The sequence below is a fragment of the Schistocerca gregaria genome, chromosome 6 (genome assembly GCF_023897955.1).
Source record: "Schistocerca gregaria isolate iqSchGreg1 chromosome 6, iqSchGreg1.2, whole genome shotgun sequence".
NCBI lineage: Eukaryota > Metazoa > Arthropoda > Insecta > Orthoptera > Acrididae > Schistocerca > Schistocerca gregaria.
The window spans coordinates 36,698,821-36,725,332 of NC_064925.1; the positions used below are offsets into that span (position 1 = coordinate 36,698,821).

General features: G+C 40.9%; 2 protein-coding genes across 5 annotated transcripts in view; one reads left to right on the forward strand and one right to left on the reverse strand.

Annotated features, from left to right (window-relative positions):
* Window positions 1–14,222, reverse strand: part of LOC126279130 (39S ribosomal protein L1, mitochondrial) — a 54,231-nt gene extending 40,009 nt beyond the window's left edge. The window contains exons 1-4 of the mRNA XM_049979624.1: window positions 14,142–14,222; window positions 13,779–13,938; window positions 13,477–13,690; window positions 1,789–1,956 (exon numbers count right to left, since the gene is read on the reverse strand). Coding sequence (XP_049835581.1) covers window positions 1,789–1,956; window positions 13,477–13,690; window positions 13,779–13,938; window positions 14,142–14,172 — 573 coding nt within the window. The 5' untranslated portion in view covers window positions 14,173–14,222. The remainder of the gene's footprint in view (window positions 1–1,788; window positions 1,957–13,476; window positions 13,691–13,778; window positions 13,939–14,141) is intronic.
* Window positions 14,223–14,258: 36 nt separating this feature from the next.
* LOC126279128 (CCR4-NOT transcription complex subunit 6-like) overlaps window positions 14,259–26,512 on the forward strand; it is an 811,221-nt gene continuing 798,967 nt past the window's right edge. Inside the window, exons 1-2 of one of the 4 annotated variants that reach the window (XM_049979620.1) lie at window positions 14,259–14,879; window positions 20,845–20,973. In XM_049979620.1, the coding sequence (XP_049835577.1) occupies window positions 20,853–20,973 (121 nt within the window). In that variant the 5' untranslated portion in view covers window positions 14,259–14,879; window positions 20,845–20,852. The remainder of the gene's footprint in view (window positions 14,880–20,844; window positions 20,974–26,512) is intronic. The other 3 variants (XM_049979621.1, XM_049979619.1, XM_049979617.1) reach the window with 3 other exon arrangements.

Here is a 26,512-nt window from a genome sequence, read left to right on the forward strand (position 1 = left end):
AGACCCAAGCACATATTATAAAGATAGTTCCTATTGTTATGTTCTGAGAAACTGATGCCTGGAGGGAGAAATTCAGATGGGTAGTCATACCAATATAGAACGCCTGACATTGTTTGCATAACGTCTGGTACACAAGATGTGTCGTTTTACGGGTGGCTCTCCCTGTTCTGCTAATTACAGCTGGTGGTAGGAGAGTACATCACGCAAGTTTTTCAGTGGGGATGGTCACAGTGGTAGAAGCCCGAAAGTAGGCAATGGGCGAAGAAAGAATGTAGAGTCTTATCAGGATACTGCAGAGACTGAACAAATATGTATGCATCAAATGCCAAGGTTGTAGGAGGAGGAAAGCAGGGTGGCATCTGACAAAATGTTAAGAACTGTAGGTTTAATGTGAGGCAGATACCAAAATTTTTCAAAAGGTCAGCATCGCCATGAGTCCATTTGGCAGAGATGCATCAATGTATCTAAACTAGACCAGGAGATGAAGGCTTATGGATCCCAGAAAGGCCTCCTCCAAGTGATCCATGAAAGGGCTAGCATTAGGAGGAGCCATCCTGATTCCATACCCCTGATCAAAGCTTAAGTCTTACAGTATGGATACTCGTCAGTGGAAATCAGTTAGAGTAATTAATTACTCCAAGACAAATGTTTTTAAGAATAGCTCACAGGAGATGAAATGGGATGAAATTTACAATGAGCCAAATGCTAACATTTAATTTAATCTAGTTGATGGTAAATTCATATCATTATTTGAAAATAGCTTTCTACATAAGCTAATCAGAAAGGACAATAAACAGCCTTGAAAAAACCATTGATCACTGGAAGGATTAAATTATCTTGTGAAAGGAAAAGTGGAACATATCTGTTGATAAGAACAAGTAGGATCCTGCAGCAGTTGCACACTACAGAAACTACTCAAAATTACTAAAAAAGGTTATTAAAAATCTAGGAACATCCACATAATGTCAAAAATCAGTAATTCTGACAACAGACTTACGGCTATGTGGTATGTAGTAAAATGAGACACGGGACAACCATCTGCACAACAGGATAACATTACTATTAAACTGAATGGAAGGGCTATAAATGATGAGTCGCAGCTAACAAATGTATTTAAAAATCTTTTCTTAAATATGGCAGAAAGCATAGGGACGGAGAGATCATGAGAAAAATCACAGCAATATGCTGAAAATGTAACTTTCATGAAATTCAATCATATGAATGTATCACCAGCTTCTCCTTTTGAAATTAAGAAAATTATACATTCTCCAAAAATAAAACCTCATTTGGTTTTGATGGTGTTTGCTATAGAGTACTAAAAATTTGTTCCCATATAATAACCCCTTACCTGAAATATATAACTTCAGTATCTTTCCCAGAGAGACTGAAATAAGCTGTTGTTAAATCCTTCTTCAAGCAAGGTGATGTGAGAGATGTCAATAACTACTGACCTGTTTCACTGCTAACATTACTTACCAAAATTTTTGAGAAGGTGATGTATTCTAGAGAAGTATATCACCTTAGCACACAAATGCTAAACAAATGAACTTCTAAAGGAATATATGACTGATGAATCCTATGTTGGAATGTGGTAATTTAATAGCATCAAAACCTTAAATACCAGTTGGAAATAGTTCCAGATAACTTTCTACCCTACAAAGAGCTTAAATAAATCTATGAATTTTCTTCATTTCCACATAGCTGTATAAACACACATGAAAAACAGAACTTCATTGTTGTTCTGATTTTCAGAAAAATAATTTAAACAGAAAATAGGAGGCAAATAACCTGTATATCTGTGATGAGCTCCATTCCACCAGCCACTGTTGCTCCGGCTTCAAGGGCAATCTTTTGTTCTTCTTGTGTCTTTGCAAAAACTATGACAGATCTGTCTTCGCCATGTTCAAATGGATGTGGAATACCAGCAACTCTGGTAAAGTTATCAACAAATTTTGTCTGAAAAATACAATTTATACATTACAGCATGAATAAGATAGTGCTGGAATCTAAAGTAAATAGTCACCAAACCATGAGCAGAAATTAAGAGTGAACATTTTAAAGTTGCAAATAATAACATAATAATTAGCAACAAATTAATGAGATGAATATAATAGAGGGAAACATTCCACGTGGGAAAAAATATCTAAAAACAAAGATGATGTGACTTACCAAACAAAAGCGCTGGCAGGTCGATAGACACACAAACATGCACACAAAATTCGAGCTTTCGCAACTGGCGGTTGCTTCGTCAGGAAAGAGGGAAGGAGAGGGAAAGATGAAAGGATGTGGGTTTTAAGGGAGAGGGTAAGGAGTCATTCCAATCCCGGGAGCGGAAAGACTTACCTTAGGGGGAAAAAAGGATAGGTATACACACACACAAACACAATGTCTGCTTGTGTCTGTGTATGTGCGGATGGATATGTGCGTGTGTGTGTGTGTGCGCGCGCGCGCGCGCGAGTGTATACCTATCCTTTTTTCCCCTTAAGGTAAGTCTTTCTGCTCCCAGGATTGGAATGACTCCTCACCCTCTCCCTTAAAACCCACACCCTTTCATCTTTCCCTCTCCTTCCCTCTTTCCTGACGAAGCAACCGCCGGTTGCGAAAGCTCGAATTTTGTGTGCATGTTTGTGTCTGTTAGTGTGTCTATCGACCTGCCAGCGCTTTTGATTGGTAAGTCACATCATCTTTGTTTTTAGATATAATTAGCAACATATCTAAATGAAAAGTGTTTGTGTGTTCTTCTCTCATAACATATAAAATATGCTACCATGAAACAACTGAACAGGCAATTACAGCAATGACTTTACATTTAGGAATAATAATTGTGCCAAACAAATAAGTATTTCTTTAGAATAACACCAGTAACCTGCCCCTCCCCGCCAATTCTTTAAAGAATCAAACTCTCAAGTGTAAGACTGTTTTGCCTGATTACTTTACAAATGAGTTAATGTGTTAAATAGTTGCAGTTAAACATGTAAATTGTGTTTGGCCAAGAATTCAGCATGTGGCCCATGCTGTGGCACGAGTGCCATAGTGTTCAGCTTGGCTGGCACATTTTCCTAACTGCCACGCCATGCTGTCACAGCATGAGGTGGGGAGGGGAGACTGAACGTGCCAGATATCAATAGCAATGGCACAGCACTGCGTATGACTTGGTTTTATTTTTCCCATTTCTCAACAATCGGATAAAAAACAAAACCAATTTTCAGTATTACTGAATTATATTTGGCGCATTGATGACCTATAATTTTTATCTAGTACAAACTGTCAGCATACGGACACACACTCAGACAGTTTCACATATTTTCACATTCAGGCTGCCACGTAATAGTGATTTATTTAATTTCATAATTGAAAGAACATCTTTCACACATGTATTGGTCAAAATATTGTAGCACTTTTGCAACCTCATTATGCAGACATTGAAAGTGCCTGAGGAGAGCAGTATAGAACATCCTGCAATGTCATTATGACCAGTGTGCATTGAAGCTCACTTAAAATGCAAGTTCGTCATTCTATTCCAGATGTTCCAATTATTGTTCCTGCACTCCTTTTTCCTTGATAAACTGAAGAATTCCTAGTTTTAAATCAAAAAATCATTCCATGCATACCCCTTGACTTAATCAACTTATTTTGCAGTAACACACAAAATCTCATGGAGACCTTGCATATTACTGCAAAACAAGTTGGTTAAGTCAAGGGTATGCCTGCAATGACTTTTTGATTTACAGCTGTTCCACATTGTTGCAGCTGATACCCTGCGTGTGACTTCAGAAATTTTACTTTGCATACCACTAATTTTTTTCACATGCTCCATGCCTGAAAATTTAGCACAAAGTGCTTTTGACGTAGAGAACAACGAATCTCATTTGTCGATCTTTGGAAATTTTTTTCCTTTACTGGCAACTAAATCTTTAAATTCTTTCTGCATGGTGCTGCACTGTCATTTCAAAGCAAATTAGAATTACCCATTGCTTATATGAGTGCAGAATATACGTCAAGAAGTGTCATACCTCTCTTCTGTCATTTTTGTGGCGAAAGATGCTAGTCTACTTATTTTTGTGCAAACAGCCACTGGACTTGTGAATGTCATTCATATCACTAACAAAAAGCGAAAGGTAAACAGCACTAACACCACGAGGCTGCTGAACTGAAGACATTTGTGCTGTCCGAAAAATGCAACATCACAATACTAAACGAAATGTTGTGCTGTACCAGGTACTTAAAGGAACAAACGAGCAAAGCCGAGACAGACTGTACCCTGGCCCACTTGCGACCCACAGACCCTGCATGCGTGAACTTTGGCATGCCGTGGCTGGCCCTGATGTAAACCTTTACGGATGAAGACATAAAACCATAATTATGTTGGTCTTGTTAGTTTCAGATTATTTGATCAAAGAATACCAAAAAAGTAAAAACAGATTACAGGTCTTAAGACAGGCACCTAAATTACCCAGAATAATACTCAACTACTGTTAAATCTGTAGCGCAACATTATACCTGTTAATGAGTTGATGACAGCATTTTAAATTTGTAATTTGATCAATAACTATATGAAATAATGAAAATCAAATTTTTGTTGCCCCTGGAAGTCATTAGATTGGCAACTGGGACTGTGTGACCATAGCTATCTAGTAATACAGATGACATACAAAGTGTGCAGGTGTCAGCAGTATTGCTCCGAGAAGCAGCAATGGCAATAATACTGACCCTTACAAATATTTGCATGTTACACATGTTTGCAATATCTCACACTGAGCTGAAATATGAAATATTTTCTCAGTGAAATTATGGCTATTTACATAGATGGTTTCACAGTAATCTATACTTACATTTAAATTTAGTAATTGGGCCTGTGGAGTAGGAGTTGTCAAGCGAAAATATTTTCAATTTCCTTCTACAACTATTTCACTCTTTATCAACACCAGCCAAGACACACACAGCAAGCCACTTTTGTCCTCTTCAAACTGCTGCTGCATAGGATGGGTGGGCCGCACGTGGCAGACAAACGGCATGCTTATCTGCTAAGGAAAGCAGCACGCCGGTCTGACAGCAGTAGTTCGGCAGCTTCTGCATAGGGACTCTCAATTGGGCTAGTGTAAAAGGCACTGGTGGCCTAACGTATTCCACAAATGTTAAATTGTATTAAGATGGCATAAGATGGACAGACTTACAGATAAATAAGGAACACGTAAGTTGTGTTCTGAACAGACAAAGGATCGGTGCGAACAGATGAGGTTGGTCCAATCCACTACCTAGGAAGTACCACTTAGAACACGTAGGTCATTGAGGGACTGAGTACAGCGTGTGGCCAGGTAAGACACGTGTGTCGACCAAGAATGTTTTCTACCACGTTTAATCCCCAAGAATTTCATAGTTTCAGTGAACGGTAGAACAACAGGACCAAGAAGTAAAGATGGTGTAAGAAACCCATTGCACTGCCACCACACAAATGGTTTTGTCTGTGGAAAAGTGCAGGCCACTGTCAACACTCCACAAGTAAAGATGATCGAGACAGTGCTGAAGATGCCGCTTAAGGAGACAAGGTCATGAAGAACTGCAATAGTTCGCAAAGTCATTGATGAAAATGGAGCTGGAGATAGACCATAATAACATTTAAAGGCTACAGCTAACAGGATGACACTCAGGAAGGAACCTTCAGACACTCCATTCTCCTGGATAAAGATGTCTGTCAAGGCCAAACCCATACATACTTTGAAAACTTGGTCTTCTAAAAACTGCTGAAGTAAATGGGGCAGGCAGCCTGCGAGATCATCGGTCCCTTGTTCCAGGTAAAATAATTACACAAGGGAAAGAAAAGAAAGGAGACATACAGCACAATAACAGGAGAAAGGAGGAACCAGAAGAATGACGGAAGGACAACAAACACTACTATGGACAAAACAGGAAAAGGAAACTACAGAGAGAAGCAAGAAACAGGTAGAAGGGGTAAAAACAAGAGAGCTGTGACCGTGGCTGGCCGACCACGAGAATAAAAAGGAAAAGCCAGCCACTCTGCGACACATTAAAACATCCACCCTAAACGCATTAGAGTGGAGAACACAAGGGGACAAAGGACATGCGCAAAAACTTATAAAGAATGATAAAACCCACTGTCACATATAAAAAATAAAACTAAATTAGCCGATGAGGCGCTGCCAGCTAACATTAATGGCAACGAGTCCAGTAGCTGAAGAGATCATTCCAGAGCAGCCAAAGGAGGACAGCTCACCTAGATCCAAGATATGGGCCACTGTCAGCTGGGCGCCGCACCAACACTGAGGTGGGTCATTATGTCACAGGAGGTAGTCATGTGTCACCCAAGCATGGCCAATGCAGAGCTGGCAGAGAACCACAGAGTCCCTGTGAGAGGCCCGCATGGAGAACTGCCACACATTCTTAGTCTCCTTAATGGCATGCAGTTTGTTGTGCATGCTGAGGTTATGCGATCTCATCTCCCAGACCCGCAAAACATTGCGGCGTAGTACTGAACACAGGTCACTTGCAGAGAAGCTGATCTCCATAAGCAGTTTCTGTGTAGTATGTTTGGCCAGCCTGTCGGCAAGTTCGTTGCCTGGGATTCTGACGTGACCTGGGATCCAGACAAACACCACTGAACAACTGGACTGTTCCAGGGCCTGAATAGTCCATACCAAAGGATGACGAGGGTAGAACTGGTCGATAGCTTGCACGCTGCTCAAGGAGTCAGTACACAGAAGAAACGACTCCCCAGGAACGACTCCCCAGGACATGAATGGATGTGCTCAAGAGCACGAGTTATAGCCACCAGCTCACCAGTGGAAACACTGCTGCAACCATTGAGCAAGGAATGCTGTTCAATATGTCCTTCAAGGACATATGTGAAGCCGACATAGCCATCAAGCCGTCGGTGTAAACCACTTTGTGGCCTCGGTACATGTCAAGAATCGAGAGGGAGTGGCAGCAGAGAGTCGCGGGGTTAACTGAGTCCTTAGTGCCACGTGAAAGGTCCAGTCGAAGCTGTGGCCTAGATGTACACCATGGAGGTGTATGTGAATGGACTTCAAGTATAGATGGTAAAGGCAAGGACTCCAGTTCAGAAAGAAGGGATCGGACACAAACTGCAATTGGAAGCCATGACCTGGGCTGCAAATGCAGGAGATGAAACGCCGTGGGTGGGAAAATGAGACGGTGATTCGGATGCGCAGGAGAACTACGAACATGTGCAATGTAACTGGCCAGCAGTTGTGCACATGTAACCTGCAATGGACTCCGGCCTCCACAAGGACGCTGGTCACCAGATTCGTTTTATAAGCTCCTGTCACTAGGCGAATGATACAGTGGTGCACTGGGTCGAGTGAACGCAATGCTGAGGGTGCCGCCGAACCATAAACCAGACTCCCATAGTCAGGGTGGGATACAACACGGGCTCTGTAGAGCTGCAGCAGTGTAGGGCGATTTGCAACCCAGTTGGTGTGGCTCAGGCGGTGGAGGGCACTGAGATGCTGCCAGCACTTCCGCTTCAGCTGATGAAGATGAGAAAGCCACATCAATCAGGCATCGAAAACCAGTCCTAAGAATCGATATGTCTCCACTACAACGAGTGGACCATCATAACGTAAAGTTCTGGATGAACGGTATGATGCCAACAGAAGTGCATAACACATAACTTTGCAGTTGAAAACTGGAAACCGTGGGATAGAGCCCATGACGGCACCTTGTGGATGGCTCCCTGCAGATGCCACTCAGCAACACCAGTACTAGTGGAGCAGCACGAAATACAGAAATCGTCTGCGTACAGAGAAGGTGGGATGGATGGCCCTACAGTGGTTCCTGGACCATTAATGGCCACTAAAAACAGAGAGAGGCTCAAAACAGAGTCCTGTGGGACCCCATTCTCCTGGATATTGGGGGGGGGGGACTATGGGAGGCACCAACTTGGACATGCAAAGTAGGAAGCAACAGGAAATTTTGGATAAAAATCGGGAGCGGGCCTTGGAGACCCCACTCATATAAGGTAGCAAGGATATGATGTCTGTTCAGATGGCAGACTCTAGGGACACAAGATTATTAGTGGTAGAGCGACCCTAGCGGAAGCCGCCCTGACTTGGAACCAGCAGGCCACGTGGCTCCAAGACCCAATCCAACTGCTGAGTCAACATACGTTTCCAGAAGTTTACAAAGAACGCTGTTGATGCTGTTGGGCCAATAGCTATCCACATCAAGCGGTGTTTTGCCAGAATTGAGCACCAGAATGATGGTGCTCTCCCACCATTGCAATGGGAAGATGCCATCACACTAGATCTGATTGAAGATGACGAGGAGATGTCACTTGTAGTCAGATGAGAGATGTTTAATGATCTGACTGTGGATCCTATCTGGCCCAGAAGCTGTGTCGAGGCAATGAGCAAGGGCACTGAGGAGCTCCCACTCTGTAAATGGGGTGTTATAGGATTCACTGTGGCGTGTAGTAAACGAGAGTACTTCCTCTTACAGCCGCCGTTTGAGAGTGGGAAAGGCTGGGAGGTAAGTATTCGACGCAGAGGCTCGGGCATAGTGCTCAGCAAACTGCTCGGTAATCGTATTTGCATCGGTTTATAACACGCCATCTATGTTAATACCAGAAACACCTATTAGGGTCTGTTGCTCCCGAAGTAGGTGGTGCAGGAGCAACAGGGAGGGAAGTGCTCCCCACTGTCAAGGGGGCAGGTGTTATCTTCTGGTTCTGAAAGGCGGCAGGAATGCGAGGAACTAATGGGGCAACAACTGTTCTTGTAGCGTATGAGGAGGTTATAGCCACAGAATGTACGCACTCAATTTTGTCTTAGCCTCAGTGTAGGTTAGTTGGTCCACCACGGTCTTATATTCCACGATTTTTCTCTATTTCTGTAAAATCCTGCAGTCTGGCGAGCTAGTTGAATGATGCTCTCCACAGTTGACACAGATTGGAGGCAGGGCACATGGAGTATTAGGATGTGACGGATGTCGACAATCTCGACATGTGACACTGGAAGTACAGGGGAAAGACATATGGTTGAACTTGCAACACTTCAAGCACAGCATTGGGGGAGGGATATACGGCTTGACGTCACAGCAGTAGACAATCATCTTGACCTTCTCGGTCAATGTGTCACCCTCGAAGGCCAATACGAAGGCACAGGTGGCAACCTGATTATCCTTCGGACCCCAATGGACACGCCTGACGAAATGAACACCTAGCCACTCTAAATTGGCGTGCACAGCTCGTCGGCAGACTGCAAAAGAAGGTCCCTGTGGAATATAATACTCTAAACCATATTAAAGCTCTTATGGGGTGTGATGGAAACAGAAACATCTCCCAACTTATCACAAGCTAATAATGCTCGTGACTGGGCAGACAATGCTTTTTTTTTATCAAGACTGACCCAGAGCGTATTTTGGACAAGCCCCCCACCTCCCCAAACTTGTCCTCCAAATGCTCCACAAAAAACTGAGGCTTCATGGACATACAAGGTACCGGGGCGAGTAAGCTTCACTACCATCCTTAGCCTGGCATTCCTCCCATGGTGTGGCCAGGGAGGGGAACAATTTGGAGTCATATTTCTTAACATTGAAGTTAGACTGCCCGCTTAGAGATTGCTGGTGGTGGACTACCAGCAAGAGATGACATACTATGTTTCATGGCGTGTCATCTGCCCTGATGCCACCCACTCAGACAAGAGACACTCCGCATGGGTGCCACCCAGCATCAGCAGGGCCACTTGGCAGGATCCCTGTGTTGTTAGGGGGCTACAACCAACAGGGTACATGGCGATCCCACCACAATGGACAGGCTACCATGCTGGATATGAGGTGTTGAAGTCCACGGTCATTATTGACGCAGAAAGCAACACTGCAAGGTGCACGGTGGAAAACGCACCCAAGGAGGTGTCCCTGCCCAAGAGATGGAGAATGAGCATGACTGCAATGTGACAGCGAGAAAGCGGGCTAAAGATCTAACTGCACAATGGACACAATGCACTATTTAAGGCGCCCTTCCCCAATTGGGAAAATTTAGAAAGATGGAGGTCAAACCCGACAGAGGACCATCACATAAAAACTCCTTTTACTCACCTCTTACGACAGGCAGGAATACCTCAGGCCTATTCTAACTCCTGTACTCGCAGGGGGTCTAGAACTCCTGACAGAGGGATCAATTGGCAATTTGGAAAGATAGCAGGTCAGGCAATCACCCTTCCAAGGGCCTGGCCTGTATCAGGGGGTATGGGTGAACCCTACCTGTCGATCCAGGGCTGGGAATTGTGTGTTACCAGTTCACCTGTTACATGTCAAATGTAGGGACAGCCTTCAGAAGTGCACAGGGAGAAAGAAGAACCAGAGGAATCTGAAATGCCAAAGCAGAGGAAGGTTAGGAGAAGGATTACAAAAAAAGAAAGAAATAAAGAAAAAACAGACAATGGGTTGTTCTGATGTGAGGCTGTTAAAAGCTCAGAACACATTCCCAAAAATATTGTAGACATGATCCCCAGGGGAGGGATAAAGAACAGCAGAATACAAAGTGCAGCATGGAAAGGGAAGAGGAACATAAACAATTAAATAAGGGCATTCCATCAGGAAATGGTGGACAGTTAAAAGTTGGGCGCAACATGCACAAAGTGTTGGGAAGCATCACTTAACAAATGGTGATGGCTAAAAGGACAGTGCCCATTATGAAACCTAGTTAAAATGACCTCCTCGGAGCAAGAGGAGGTCGTCCAAGCCACTAGGAGAGCCTTAATATCCTGGAGCTTGTTCTCATGAAGCGAGGACCATTGATGATGCCAAAGTAACACCACTGCTGACCGACGGCAACTCAGGGATCATCAGAAGGAATGTAAGAACTAGCGGGCTGAGGTACGAAGTCTGCAGCCTTGGCAACAGCCCCATTTCCTGTCAGACTGATGCGACCAGGAAACCACATAAGCAGCACTGTGGCTCTTTAAGAGTGAGCAAGTGACAGCTATCCCAGACCTGTTGCACTAAGGGATTGACACTGCAGCACTCAAGAGGCTCTGAAGGGTGCCGAGAGACTGAGCAGATGACAAAATAGAAAAGCCTGTGTCACCGCTGTATGTACTACGTGGCCTGATACAGTGCGAAGTGCTCTGCTGTAAATACTGAGCAGTGTTCTGGAAGCCGATACCAAAAAATGTTGGTGCGAATGATGAAGGCACACCTGACACAATGACCAGTCTGAGAGCCATCAGTGTATACAAAGGTACTGAAGGCTCCTGAGCTAGGATGGTGTAGTGTCCTTAGGAAGTGAATGAAGGCAAAGGTGAACACAGGCTGTTGCACAAAGCCAAGGTGGTGAAGGGTTTACATCCACCGGGACAGTTGCAGGTAGCGTGAAGTTAATCTGCCAGAGCAAGAACCGAAAGCGAACTCCAGAAGGTGACAGAGAAGACCGACACACCCCATACTGTTGATCAAAGGACAAATTGAAGGAGGCAGCATGGAATGGGTGGCCATGCATGGCACAGAAACGGCACGTATATCTAGTAGTGTGGCATCTTCTGCAAACAGACTTTCAATCGTGGTTGTGTAAAATGTGCCAGTGGCCAAACGAATGCCATGCTTGCCACAAATGTACTCATACAAGAGTTATGAGCTGCCTGGAGGATATGTTAAAACCGTCAGGAATTTTTATTTGATACACAACTTCAATAGGATTCGAAACTGTAAACATCTGTCAGTTCTGATGACAACTCTACAAAGGAATTATTCTTTTGTAGCTGACAAACTATGGAACTATGGCACAATGAACGTATTTAGGTGTTGAAAAATACTTGGAAAAATTAGTATGAAAAGAAGTTTTGTGGAATAAATTGTAGAGAGAGGTATTGCTAACATCTGTAAAATAAAGAGTGTTACAGTAGAAATCTTTCATATATATATAAAAAAAGATGATGTGACTCACCAAACAAAAGCGCTGGCAGGTCGGTGTGGATCCTTTCGTCTTTCCCTCTCCTTCCCTATGGATGCGAAAGCTAGAATTTTGTGTGTATGTATGTGTTTGTTTGTGTGTCTATCGACCTGCCAGCGCTTTTGTTTGGTAAGTCACATCATCTTTGTTTTTAGATATATTTTTCCCACATGGAACGTTTCCCTGGCCACGACATCTTCGTAGATGATTGTTGCAGTGTCTGTGCGTTTATGGGTTGCATTTTTTCATATGGCTTGTCAAGCCAATGGCAGTAAGAACACATAATAAATAATATGGTTTAGTTTCAGTTAATTTTAGGTGATTTTTTTTCCCCATGTGATGTTGATCATATTCACGACAACTAACTATTATGCGGAATGTCAGAGGGGATAAATTAGAAGTTATCTTTGTGAAAAACATGGCAACATGCTGACCACTGGGTTTTTTGTTTTAATCTGTGACAAAATTTGATAAAGGTAACCTAACCATATACGTACTACCTACTTCTAATTTGATGTAAGGAATAAAAGTCGTCAAGTAGAAAATATATTAATTTAACTTACTATCTGACATCACCTTTAATTCATGAGGGACTTGGTAATTTGTTTTCATGGCTGCATACTTTGTTCCAGTCTGTGCATGAGCAAGGTTAAGTTATGGATAGCATAGGCTAATTTTGTTCATGGTGTTACACTTATGAATACTACTATTTGGCTATATTTTTAGGTAAGGCCTCAATCTGAACAAAAAATGTCACATGAGAGTATACATATTGTGAGGATGTTGCTACAAAGCAATCCAGGTTGCAATGATGATTTACTCATTAATAAGTTTATTAATGAATAAATCATTATTGCGACCTCGAGTGCCTTTTCCAGTTGTACTGTTAACTACGATTGCTGTTGTTCCGCTGTGACATAAAATTATGTTAATAATATTCTTTACTCTTTCAAGGAATTGTCTACACGAAGCATGATGATGGCCCCTAGATATACTTATAGCACATTTTTGTGAAACGAGTTACTTCTGTTTACACATGGAATTTCCCCCATAAATTTATTCTATATGACATCAATGAATGGACATTCCAAGAAAATAAAGAGTTCTAATACTGTCACACCCAATATCAGCAATTACACATTGAGCAAATTTAGCTGAACTCAAGCATTTGAGAGGATCTACAATACGTGATTTCTAATTTATGTCCCGGTCAATTGACACATCCAGGAAATTAGAACAATCAATTTTACACACCCTCTTTTCTCTGTGTCATATTGTTACTGATGATGTTATCTCTTGCGTTATACAGAACTGAATGAACAATATTTTTAAGTTCAATCATACACTATCTACCCAGACCTGATCAATAATATTTATGATTATGGCCCAACTTCAGTTTTTCCTTTTGTTTTCTTGATTATGGTGCTTACATTGGCAGCAAGGAACACAATAGATTGTGGTGCTTGCATGGTCAGCAAGCAACAAAATCAATATATTACATGATCCACTTACTTCAAATTAAAACAAGTATTTTTAACATAATTTGGTCTTACTTTCTTGTCTGTGGACATGTCCAGTTCAATAAAGGCGAAGAGTGGTGCATCTGGAACGTTGTACATTGTTGGGTGGTGGGTTTCTCGATGGCACTGTACAGCTTCAACAAAGTCGTATACCCTCCACTGATAATACCTGCCAATCCACACATCGTCACAGGAAACTGGCTTGTGGCTGTCGTTCAGACGTTTAGAAATAAGTGGCAATTTATCTCTGTAACAAGGCAAATGTGGCAATTCATCAACCTGAGTAACATGTAATATTTAGAAATAGAAAGAAAATGTAAACGCAATGTGTTTACTTCTTTTCTCTCAGCTTTGGCGGAACCCACGCAACTTTTTTGATCTCCACTTTAACTTTCTTTTTTCTTGCTTTTTCGCGAGTTCCCTTTCGCGCAGCAAAATTTCTGGCCTGCCCATAACAAATTGGAACCAGAAATCTTGAAGTCACGGCACGAATACCTGTGCACGAAGTTTACCTGCTTAGGCCAGAGTTTACACATAACCTACAAAAATTATAATAATTTCTTAAACCATGTATCGACTGCGTTGTATTAGTTGAGTTGTCAGATTCGCATGACTAGTGTATAAAGCGCCAACTGTCAGAAGAATAACTTCGAACAACGCCAAAATACAATAAGCAACGGCTCTCCGTGCTTACTAACCTCCCAACGTCGCTGCCATATTCCTCAGCATCGTCTCCCGTCGGCAGCACTCGTCTAAGTACGGAGCATTTCGCAGGTCAACAACCAATCCAACGAGGAATATTTCTCGTAGCGAACACTTTTGATAAATGGCGAAGCAGTGTTTGTCAAGATAGTTTTGTTTACAAGAAAGTAATATCGGTGCACTCCAGCAATAGAGGATTTTGGTGTCTGTTCGGAGGTAGATGAAGGTGCGTTGTAGTTTCGTGAAGTGGTTACGTTACCGCATGCTGTACCTAACGTGAAATTATGCTCTTAGTACACAAAACCCAACTAGTTTGCATGAACCTGATGAGAAACATCAAGTAGCATCTTTTCGGATATGGTAGTCTGTTTAGTTTATTGCAGTTCACCCGTGTTTAGATCGGTGTAATAAGGCTCGAGGAGTGCTTACAAGCGTTTATACAGCCATTTAGAAGGCCAGTTACATATAGTGCATCGTATGAAGCAAAATATAACGAAATGAAGTATACAAATATTTGTGGAATGTTGAATAACCTAACAGCAGACGGAATGCTGCATGTGTTTGAGTTGTGCACAACGATCAGCTGACACGGGAAAGCCAGTCACATAAATTGTCATCTTATTGCCATTCCGCTGATAATTTTGAAATTGGACGCTAAATATCGTGAAGATTACAATCAAAATAAGCATTTTACTCCTGTGGATGGCTCATCACAAAACTGCCAAAAAAAGAAGGTAAAATGTTGTTTTTACTCGGGTGTTACAAAAAAAAAAGTTTCGCTAAAATCTCTAATCGGATTACACGAGAGTAAGCTGGTAAACTGCACCTCCGATTGGGTTGTCTTGAGAGAATTTATAAATTTTTGTGAGGGTACACCCTCATGCCCCTCTTCCTTTTAGGAAGAGCGTAACATCTCTCTCTATATACAATTCGCACATGGGTACTGTAGCTAATATTGAATGCCTTAATAATACCTGGATTCTGAGTAGTAACACTTCGGTATGTTTCATGTTTCAGTCTTTCTCAAGTGTTGATTAGGGTGGGCGTGCGCCCTCAGTGTAAACCACTTGTATGGTCTAATTCATCATGACCATTCATACAACAAAAATCGCATCCACTCTTGCCTCGTTGGTTTACTATTAATTAAAGAGGATTTATCTGTTGTACTTACTGACCCTCTACCTATAAACATAAGCAAACCTTAATCTACACTTACAACAACGTAAATAGGCGTTATTTAGCACTTCAGAAAGCAGTAATAATGTTCAAAATTAAATTAAATTGCAAATAGTATCCTGCTGTTGGTCACAGATTCCTAAATTATCTGCATAGATTCTGCATTACTTTCTGCACAGCCTTACATGGAGTTAATACAGGTGCACAGCCTTACTTTGAGTTAATACAGGTTAAGGCAGATAAGATCTACTTACTATGACTTATAGAAACATATGTATCAGGTCCAGTGAAAGTTTTAAATTATAACTCTAGGAATATATTACAGTCACCTACATATTGCTCACATAGGGATCATGAGGGTAAGATCATAATAATTACTGCACACACACACACACACACACACACACACACACACACACAGAGAGAGAGAGACATTCGACCAATCATTCTACCCGCACTTCGTACATGAGTGGAACAGGAAGAAAACCCAATAACTGGTACAATGGGATGTATGCTCTGCTGTGCACCTCACAGTGGTCTGCAGAGTATATAGATATAGATGTACAGGTAGAAATATTGATTTAAATGGAATATGTTTCTGAAATTGTTGTGAACCATATTGATTAAGTCACTCATTTCCAGTTCAGTCAAAATCCACATAGTGAAGAGAGTGCAGAGATGGGGAATTTGGAGAGGGAATGGGGTGATGGAATTGTGTAATAAAAAGGCAATATTCTTACATAGTTTAAAGAAATGGAAAGACAATGAGAATTCAGGTGATTGAAAACTTGTGATTTGTGCTGCATATGTAGATAACTGAGACTTAAGAATAATTTTTTTTTTTTTTTTTTTTTTTTTTTTTTAGGAGCTGCATTGTTTGTCACATATTTTTGCTTCAATGTATAACAATAATAAAATCCTTCATATTGTAGAAGGGTTGAACAATTGATTAGTCATCTCTAATGCTTATTGGAAGTCACGAAGTACTATATCTACAAGACTGTCTTGATTGATGGCAAATGAGAAAGTGCGACTTAGATTTTGACCAATGTTTTTGTAATTGGTACTGGATCTCATGGAGGAAGACATTCTATTTGAAATACTTAAACATGTTTGAACTCTGAATATGTTTTATGATTCTACAACAGATGGATGTCAGTGGGATAGTAGATTATCCCTTTGTTACTTTTCATGTTTTGTGAGAGATCTTTTGATAATATTCTGCTACAGTAGGCACTGCGCATTGCACTCTTCAAAACCAAAAATGTGTCTTAATCAACTGTATTCATAGCTCTATACTTTATTTTACACTTATTAGAGAGGAGTGTCTCTTTCTTTCATAACAGTTAACGTATAGGCTAGTATGGAAGTGTCCCTCCCATCAAGAACTGTTATTTTAGGTATGTTGTTGTTGTTGTTGTCTTCAGTCCTGAGACTGGTTTGATGCAGCTCTCCATGCTACTCTATCCTGTGCAAGCTTCTTCATCTCCCAGTATCTACTGCAACCTACATCCTTCTGAATCTGCTTAGTGTATTCATCTCTTGGTCTCCCTCGACGATTTTTTCCCTCTATGCTGCCCTCCAATACTAAATTGGTGATCTCTTGATGCCTCAAAACATGTCCTACCAACCGATCCCTTCTTCTGGTCAAGTTGTGCCACAAACATCTCTTCTCCCCAATCCTATTCAATACTTCCTCATTAGTTGTGTGATCTACCCATCTAATCTTCAGAATTCTTCTGTAGCACCATATTTCGAAAGCTTGTATTCTCTTCTTGTCCAAACTATTTATCGTCCACGTTTCACTTCCATACATGGCTACACTCCATACAAATACTTTCGGAAACGACTTCCTGACACTTAAATCTATACTCGATGTTAACAAATTTCTCTTCTTCAGAAACGCTTTCCTTGCCATTGCCAGTTTGTATTTTATGTCCTCTCTACTTCGACTATCATCAGTTATTTTGCTCCCCAAATAACAAAACTCCTTTACTTTTTTAAGTGTCTCATTTCCTATCTAATTCCCTCAGCATCACCTGACTTAATTCGACTACATTCCATTATCCTCGCTTTGTTTTTGTTGATGTTCATCTTATATCCTCCTTTCAAGACGCTATCCATTCCATTCAACTGCTCTTCCAAGTCCTTTGCTGTCTCTGACAGAATTACAATGTCATCAGCGAACCTCAAAGTTTTTATTTCTTCTCCATGGATTTTAATACCTACTCCGAATTTTTCTTTTGTTTCCTTTACTGCTTGCTCAATAGACAGATTGAATATCAGGGACAGGCTACAACCCTGTCTCACTCCCTTCCCAACTGCTGCTTCCCTTTCATGTCCCTCGACTCTTATAACTGCCATCTGGTGTCTGTACAAATTGTAAATAGCCTTCTGCTCCCTGTATTTTACCCCTGCCACCTTTAAAATTTGAAAGAGAGTATTCCAGTCAACATTGTCAAAAACTTTCTCTAAGTCTACAAATGCTAGAAACGTAGGTTTGCCTTTCCTTAATCTATTTTCTAAGATCAGTTATAAGGTCAGTATTGCCTCACGTGTTCCAGTATTTCTACGGAATCCAAACTGATCTTCCCCGAGGTTGGCTTCTACCAGTTTTTCCATTCGTCTGTAAAGAATTCGTGTTAGTATTTTGCAGCTGTGGCTTATTAAACCGATTGTTCGGTAATTTTCACATCTGTCAACACCTTTCTTTGGGATTGGAATTATTATATTCTTCTTGAAGTCTGAGGGTACTTCGCCTGTCTCGTACATCTTGCTCACTAGATGGTAGAGTTGTGTCAGGATTGGCTCTCCCAAGGCCGTCAGTAGTTCTAATGGAATGTTGTCTACTCCAGGGGCCTTGTTTTGACTCCGGTCTTTCAGGTAACCACTGCATATCTATCAAGTGCATGGTCAACTATTCTTTAAACTGGAGCCTCAGTTCTGCTATGTACTCATGTCCAGAACTGTTTGCTTTAAATTACTCATTGGGATATGACACTAATGGCTCTTTATCAAGTTTGAGAATACACAAATCTTCCAAGCTATTTTAGTTATCCCTGTATTGCAGTAATAATTGCTCCTGTAACTGCCTCATGGCTACTGATACCAGTGCAAAGACCACAAGAAAGGATGTTTTAACATAGATTGCACAAGTTGCCTTAACAAATAAATTAACCTCAATATTCACTCAAGAAATTTCCATAACTGGCATTGGCCTGTTGACTTCTGTCTCAGGTTCTTTGGTTGATGCTTGTTTAATGATTTTTTCTCACATTTTGCCAGCACATGTGGCTGGCATTGTCAAAACTTCAGCTTCCAGTGATTTGATTATTTAATCTTCAGCCACAAGCTCAACTCCAGTTCACTGCCAGTAAGGGAGGGTGAAGCTTTGACAATGCTAGCCCCCCTGTGCTGGTGAAGTATCAGAAAAATCATATGGTCTAAGATGGATAGGTCGAGCACAGCCAGTACCTTTGGTCTTAGAGGTCAACTGAGCTGAATCATCTTTATGCTTGTGTGTGGACTTGCCTCAGAAGTGAAGTGTACAGCACTCCTGTTGGTATGGTTGAAGAATTGGAACAGAAACTTCTATGTCTTGTCAAGATTTAGCAGATGAACATGGAGGTGGTATTTGAAGGAATTGACATTCCTCTGCAGAGTCTAGTGCAGTATGTCTCAAAATACAATAACATGCGGAACGTATCCTTTGACTGGTAAGAGTCTACAGTAAATTGAGAACATCTCCGTTTACTGGTAGGATGTACAGTAAATTGACATTGGACATTGAACAGCTGAAGTAGTATTGTATTTCTTACAAAAGTAGGCCTTAGCTAAAATTTCAAAATCATTTGTGCTCATTAGGACAGTTCTGCATACATATGTTAGTGGCAGTTTGTAACCACAAATTTGCAATTATTGGGTTGGTGTATAAGTTTTTAACACAACAATAGACATAACAGAGACTTTAAAGCAATAATATAGTCTCCTTCACTATTTACAATAGTATGTCAGTGCTCGAGTGACTTTTTGATTCCATGGCTGTAACATGATTTTTAGACGAAGGACTCATTGAGCCATGTTGGGAGTGCATTTTTACCCAGTAAGGAAGTTCCTGGAAGGTTGTCTGACAGATAGCGGAAAAGGTGAAAATCTGAGCCTCAAAGATAGATGGAAAAGGTGGCTGTGGAAAACTTCCGAATCCAGTTCCTGTACTGATTTTTTTTGTTAGACTTGCTGGTGTTATTGTGGAATAGCATCCTTTCATGCAGCATTCCTGGTCATTGATCTTGGATTGCGTCTGTAAGACGTCTCAGCTGTTGACAGTAAATGTCAGCAGTGATGGTTACACCTCAGGGAAGCAATTTGTGGTACACCACACAATACTGTTCTACCAGATACATAACATTATGTTTTTTGAATGCGCACAAATTATTGTACAGGTAGTTGTTACTTTGTTTGGGCTCAACCATTCCTCCTTGTCTTGGAGCATGCAGTACTCATACAGCCGATTTTTGAACATTCCAATTGCACACAAATGTTACATGATGATCGAATGGTCACAATTATACACATTTGCCAGTTCTTGAGTACATTAACTTGAATCATTTTGGATTAATTTGTTTAAGTGATCCCTATTGAAATCCGAAGGTCTTCCTGAACATGTAGAGCCACTAATGTCAAAACGATCCTCCTTAAAGTGAGAAAACCATTTTCTTGGTATGCTCTGTTCAATAGTGTTATCCACATACACAGCACAAATGTTTCTTGATGCATCCGCTGCTGTCATCCCTCTTTTGAACTCAAACAGAAGAATATGTCAGACATGTTCCAGTTTCTCCACTTGGCACTCTATTTTTCCAGTGCCCACAGCTCCACTCACTATCTCCAAATAACAAAATGGCATTATGTAAACTCAAATAGCAATAGTAAACTATAAATAAAGAAATTCGTTCAGTAAATAAACCCATGTCAAAGAAAATACCAGCATGCAAAACAAAAACACTACGAACTTATCCGCCAACATAATATTTCACAAACCGCTTGTTTGTAGATCCCAATTTACAAGAACATTTTTGCTTCTCTTATCTTAACATTCACTCATGTCAGGTTTAGCTTCTAATTACAATACAACCTGTGTACAGATATTGCACTCGGGTGCCCAGGTACCCTGTCAGCTTTGCACCCCAAGTGGCTAATTGTCACTTGGGGCTTAAATGAGCCCTGGTTGTAAACATTGAACAGACCTACTTTTGTACTAGGAAAAGAGAAATGAGAGTGAAAGTATATTTACCAATTAAGCTTAAGGTTCTGCATGATATTTCAAATATGTAAATGTTGGACTGAAGGGGAGTGTTGCTATGATAGACATCCTGTGACTGAAATGGTCATATTGTATAAAGCAGCTCATAGCAGTTTACATACATGAATTATGTTACTGGTTGTTATTTCTCCTAGGTTACTATATTTTATTGTGTACCCCATACAGGCTAAAGAAATTGATTCTTTCATCTTACTGTACAGGTTTTAACATGTCACGAAACCACAAGGAAAAGTATGAAGGCACCAATTCACGGAGAGCACACACAATCATGTCTCCAGAGGACGCAGCTTCTGGAAAGAGATCTGATTGGACGGAGTTGGAGATAACAGGTATACATCATAGGACTGCACTGTAATTTATTTTGCAAGATATCTCTGTGTTTCTAATGTTGACAAAAATGATCGCTCTAATCGTATATTAAATAGCGGTGTCAGCATAGTAATTCTAGAAACAGCAACCAGTCAGAGATAGGTTGAGACTAAGTAATTCACTCACGTAGCAAGTTGGTAACCAATGTCATACAAGAACCATTTTAATATTGTTAACCTTCCTAACATGTTAGGCAAAAACAATTGGCAAGTGATTCATAGTAATTAATTTAGAAGCAGTGTGATTTCTTGGCCTTGTGTATTAATTGTGAAAGTCTTAAAAATATGCTCACAAAATAGAAGCATTTATTATTTGTCACAAGTCAGAACTCTGTTTATAATCTTTCCATTCTAGAGTCATTGAAATGTTAGTTTTTAAAACTGTTTCATTTGCCAAAAATACATCAGATTATTTCTAGTCTTTTGGTTATTTCCTTTATGGTGCATCTAGTGGCACTTAACTGCCTTAAATATGAATGTATACATACCACCCATAACATCGTCTTTTTGGTGACGAGAGACTATGAAGATGATTTTGACAAGTCGTAAGTTAGACGATCTGAAGTTTTCTTGTTGTATTTCCAATTTGAACAGTTCTCTGGTATCCGACCGGGCAGCGTCGTAATTTCTCCACAATATTTCGGCAGACGTACACGCTGCCATCTTCAGGCACCTGAAGACGGCAGTGTGTACGTCTGCCGGTGGCCCTCTTACTCCAAGCCTTCCATGATGCTACCAACTTAAGTGTCAAAGCATTTCTATACCCATGTGCAGCAAGTGAGTGCACTCATCCTCTGACAACAACCTGCTCCCCTCATTATTATTGCTCATGCACACACTATGCAAACACGGGCGAGGGCACACAGTATCTACACTTTTTTCTACACTACTTAACATTTACCTGCTACCACGGTCATCTTTAGCTGGTACAGTTGCTAAAAGTGGAACAGAGTATTGATAATCTGTCCTGCTGCACTACACGTGATTGTATACAGCCATGCATGTCTTATTCCAAAGCAAATAGACGGCCACAAGTCTCTTCTTTCAAGGTCTCAAAAATATGGACACTGTATTGGGAGAGATCAGGACAGCATGTGTGTGCATTTGTACCTTACAGGCACTCAACAGCAAGGTTATCAGTGCTCTGAAAGGACTGTATAGAGGATTTTCAAGGGCTTCACTAAGGAATTTCTACAGTGTACTTGAAACAACTATGGCAACATGTTGGCGGGCATTATCCTGCAACAGAATGGTGCCCTCTGTCAACATTCCTGGGCATTTGGTCTTCACGGCACACTCAATTTTTGCAAACTGTCAATGTACCACTGTGCATGGATTGCGACCCTGTGTTCCAGAAAGTCAATGAACAGTGGGCTGTTACAGTTAAAGAATAAGGTTATCACAACCTTCCTGTAGCTGACGTGCTCTAGAAGTTTTGCTGGGGAGCCTGTACACATCCTCAATACAGTTCCTATCTCTTCCCATGGGATTTCCTATTTTAGGAGCCATGAAGAAATAAATTTGTGGCCATCGATTTGCTTCAGAGGAGGAGGTGTATACCTGGGTAGTTCTGCTTCTGTAGGCCAGTGCAAACATTTTTTCATGAAAGCATTGTCCATCTTGTCTCACAGTGGGATAAATGAATTAACATTTATGGTGAGTTCTTTTGAAATAATAAATGTTTTGCAAACTTTTTTTCTAATTGTCTAGTTTTTATTTCAGTGTTCCTTATAAATTTTATCCTGTTCAGACACTAGTACCATTTACATGGTGCAAATTATGGAAAATAAACACTAAAATGTACTTTATTGGTAAAAACAAATTGTGCAAAATCCAGGTAACAAATAGTTTTGGAAGTCTATGTAGCTCCTAATGCAAATGGGCTGCCACTTCATTTCTTCTTAGTAACTTGGCAGTAATGAGGCTGCACATACAGTAAGGAAGCGTTATTTTAATGGAAACTAAAAACCAAGGCCATTCCGCAGTGTGCAAGACACTCAGGACTGTGTGTATCTAAAAGGCAATCTTTTTATATGAGGTGCAAATCAGTGAGCATTGTGTTTACATAATCCAGAAGATGCAATGCAGAGTAGATGAATTGTGCGGATCACACAATAGCTGTGACAAAAAGGCCTGTTTATGTGCACATAGCACAGTCTGCGGGCACACAGTTTTGATCACACCTCTATAATCAGAATCTGTGTGTTTGTGATTTTAAAGAAGAATTTCATTGTGCATATCAGGGAGGTGATGCAGTGCTGCAAGTATAGCTAAATGTTGGGGACACACACTCACTGTCTGGTAGTACATATGAGATTTGTTCAGTACAGTAACTACAGTTTTCGTCATCTAGTAATTTCTGGTGTTAATCATTCATCCATTCAAATCACTATCCACCTCATTCCTTTTTTCCTAGCTTTCTGCATAGGTTTTATTAATGGTTCTAATTACTTTTATGAGACAGTTAAATCAGCCTAAGGTGCAATTAACTTATTCAGGGGGACATCACTTCAAATCAAAATCTGGCCCTTCAGATTAAATTTTTCCATCATTTTCCTAAGTTTCTTAAGGCAAAGGGCCTCTGCTGATTTCCTTTTCCACCCTTTCACAATCAGAGTTGCTTCTCCATGTCCAGTGACCTCACTGTTGGTGTGACACTCGAATCTTTTTTCCTTTAAGGAATAGCTCTGTTATGCTTATAAACATATCACATGTTATTGGTTGTAGACACAACCCTGTTTTACTATGAGAATACATTTCTAGATCTTTTTCCCCTCCTCCTCTTCCGCCCCCCTCCTCCTTCTCCTCTTCCCCCCCTCCTCCTCCTCCTCCTCCTCCTCCTCCTCCTCCTCCTCCACTTCCTCCCCCTCCTCCTTCTCCTCTTCCTCCTCCTTCTCCTCTTCCTCCCCCTCCTCCGTCTCCTCTTCCTCCCCCTCCTCCTTCTCCTCTTCCTCCCCCTCCTATTCCTCCCCCCTCCTCCTCCTCCTCTTCTTCCTCCCCCCTCCTCCTTCTCCTCTTCCTCCCCCCTCCTCCTTCTCCTCCTTCTCCTCTTCCTCCCCCCTCCTCCTTCTCCTCTTCCTCCCCCCTCCTCCTTCTCCTCTTCCTCCCCCCTCCTCCTCCTTTTCCTCCCCCCTCCTTCTCCTCCTCCTCCTCCTCCTCCTCCTCCTCCTCCTCCTCCTCCTCTTCCTCCTCCTCTTCTTCCATTATTGCCTGTTTCCACTTTTTGGGTCAGGTTGTGAATCAAGGACCTACACTGTTGCCTATCTTTTCCTAACTCCTTTTTTAAGCATGCCTTCTAGTTTTCAACCGCTCTTCTCATGGACTGCTCATTACACCATCCCATCTCCTGGGTATTCTTTGTGATCTCTTTCCACTTAGCATTTCAGAAAATACTTTTTATGGCACTCTCTCCTCTTCCACTCTCATGTGTGTCCATACCACATCAGCTTTGTTGCTCTGTCATGTCCTGAGGTTTTGAGATTCTGATCATTTTGCCGATCTCTTGATTTTTGATTGTATCCTTCTTGTCTTGACTCCAATTCCTCTGGAACTGCATTCTGCGCTGTCACTTCTTTGTTGTAGTCCACATACCAGCTGTATATCCTAGGATGTCTCTTTTCCATAGAATATCTGTTACACTCTGGTAGAAACTGTTTGTTTGTTGTATTTTCTCAATTTTCTCAGAAATTTTGTCATCGTTTGTGATCACACTTTCTAAGTAACTGAAACTTTTGATCACTTCAAAAATTTTTATATTCAGCCCAATCTGTTGTTTCTCTCATCCCAAATTTTCCTTTCTCTTTTTTCCACGCATCTACTTGCCTTTGCTCTTCCATTTAATTGTCACCTCATATCATATTGCTGTTTGCAAACAACATGGCTTTTGTTGCAGCTCTTCCTAATTTGTGTTTAATATTCTTCCATAACTGTCATGACTAATATGGAGCACCGTACTATTCACTGTTATAGACCCATTTCAGTTATAAACCATTTTACTTCGCTTTCGTAACTGTCTTCACTTTAATAATACAATTTTTGTGTATAGTTTTTACCATTTGCTCTTTCACACTTCTTGGCATAAAATAAAAACAGTGTTCTTGCTCAGATGTAAACAATTCCATAATGTGTTTGAGAAACCTTGGTGATGAGTGACCCTGCAATGTCCATGATCTATGTTTGCATCCGTATTGCGCGAACCACTGTGAAATTCATGAAACAGGGTACTTTCTTTGTTATGGCCTCTTTCTGTTCTTTCCATGTATGGAGACTGGGGCGAATGATAGCTTAAAGTCCTCCCTGTGCACTGCAACAATCATAATTTTGTTTTAGTGATCTCTAAGAGAGCAATAAATAGGGGTTGTAGTGGATAACCAGACTCATCACTTAATACTGGTTTTTGAAACTTTTATAAGTAGTAATTTGTGTTTATCTCCAAGAACCTGCCAGTTTAATTTTTCCATCATCATCTTCCATGGCTCAAATGAACCAGTGACATGCTGCCGTTCTCTTTATACATTCTGTATGTTGTAAGTCTTATTTGGTGCTGGTCCCACACACTTCAGCAATATTCTAGAATGGATCGCACATCTGCAATGGATCACACAAGAGTTTGGTAAGCAACTGCGTTTATAGCCTGATTGCATTTTCCTAGAGTCATGCTAATGAACCAAACTCTGCCAATTTGATTTATCTGTGACTGAGCCTATGTGATCACTATGCTCTGAAATAGTGTCATTGATGAGTTTCAGTCATAATCCCAGTATTAATTTCTTCGGCTATTGCCATCACAAGACATTGGGGAACATCATGTTGCACATAGATAAAATAGTTACATGTTGTAGTAATAATGTATATGTGCAACATGATGTTTCGATGTCCAATTATGGCAACGTCTGAAACATGTAATATTGGAATAATATAGTCAGCTTGCATCCAGGTAATGATTTTTACCCTCAGTGACCTATATGGCATTTGGCAGAGTGCACATATTGAATACTTGGGGTTTATTGCTAACTTTTTTCTGGCTATGTTCGAAACCTATTGAAAATGAAATTTTCAGAGTAGTGCATCTCTCTCTCTTCACAATGCTTAACAGATGTTACCCAAGCACATTTCTTTCTCTCTAGAGTTCACTGAATGAATGTTGCTGTTTCTTACGAATAAGTCAGTATTGTCAACCAAACACATCGTAATGGAATATGTCTACAAGGATGGGAGACTTAGAAATTTGAGACTCGTGAACAATAGCCAAACCGATATGGTAAATCAGTCTGACCTCCCTTCTTTTAGCTAAGAATGTTCTTTGTGAATTCACAGAGTTTCCCCAAGATGCAACACCATAGGAGATAATAAAAGGGAAGTCAGGAAGGCTTTGTATTTCAGTGTGAGACATTGGACATAATTCTAATAATGATGATACCAACATTGAAATTCTGCGTGAGATCTTGAACATGGCACTTCGAAAAATCACTGCCATCCACCCAATTCTTAAGAAAATAAA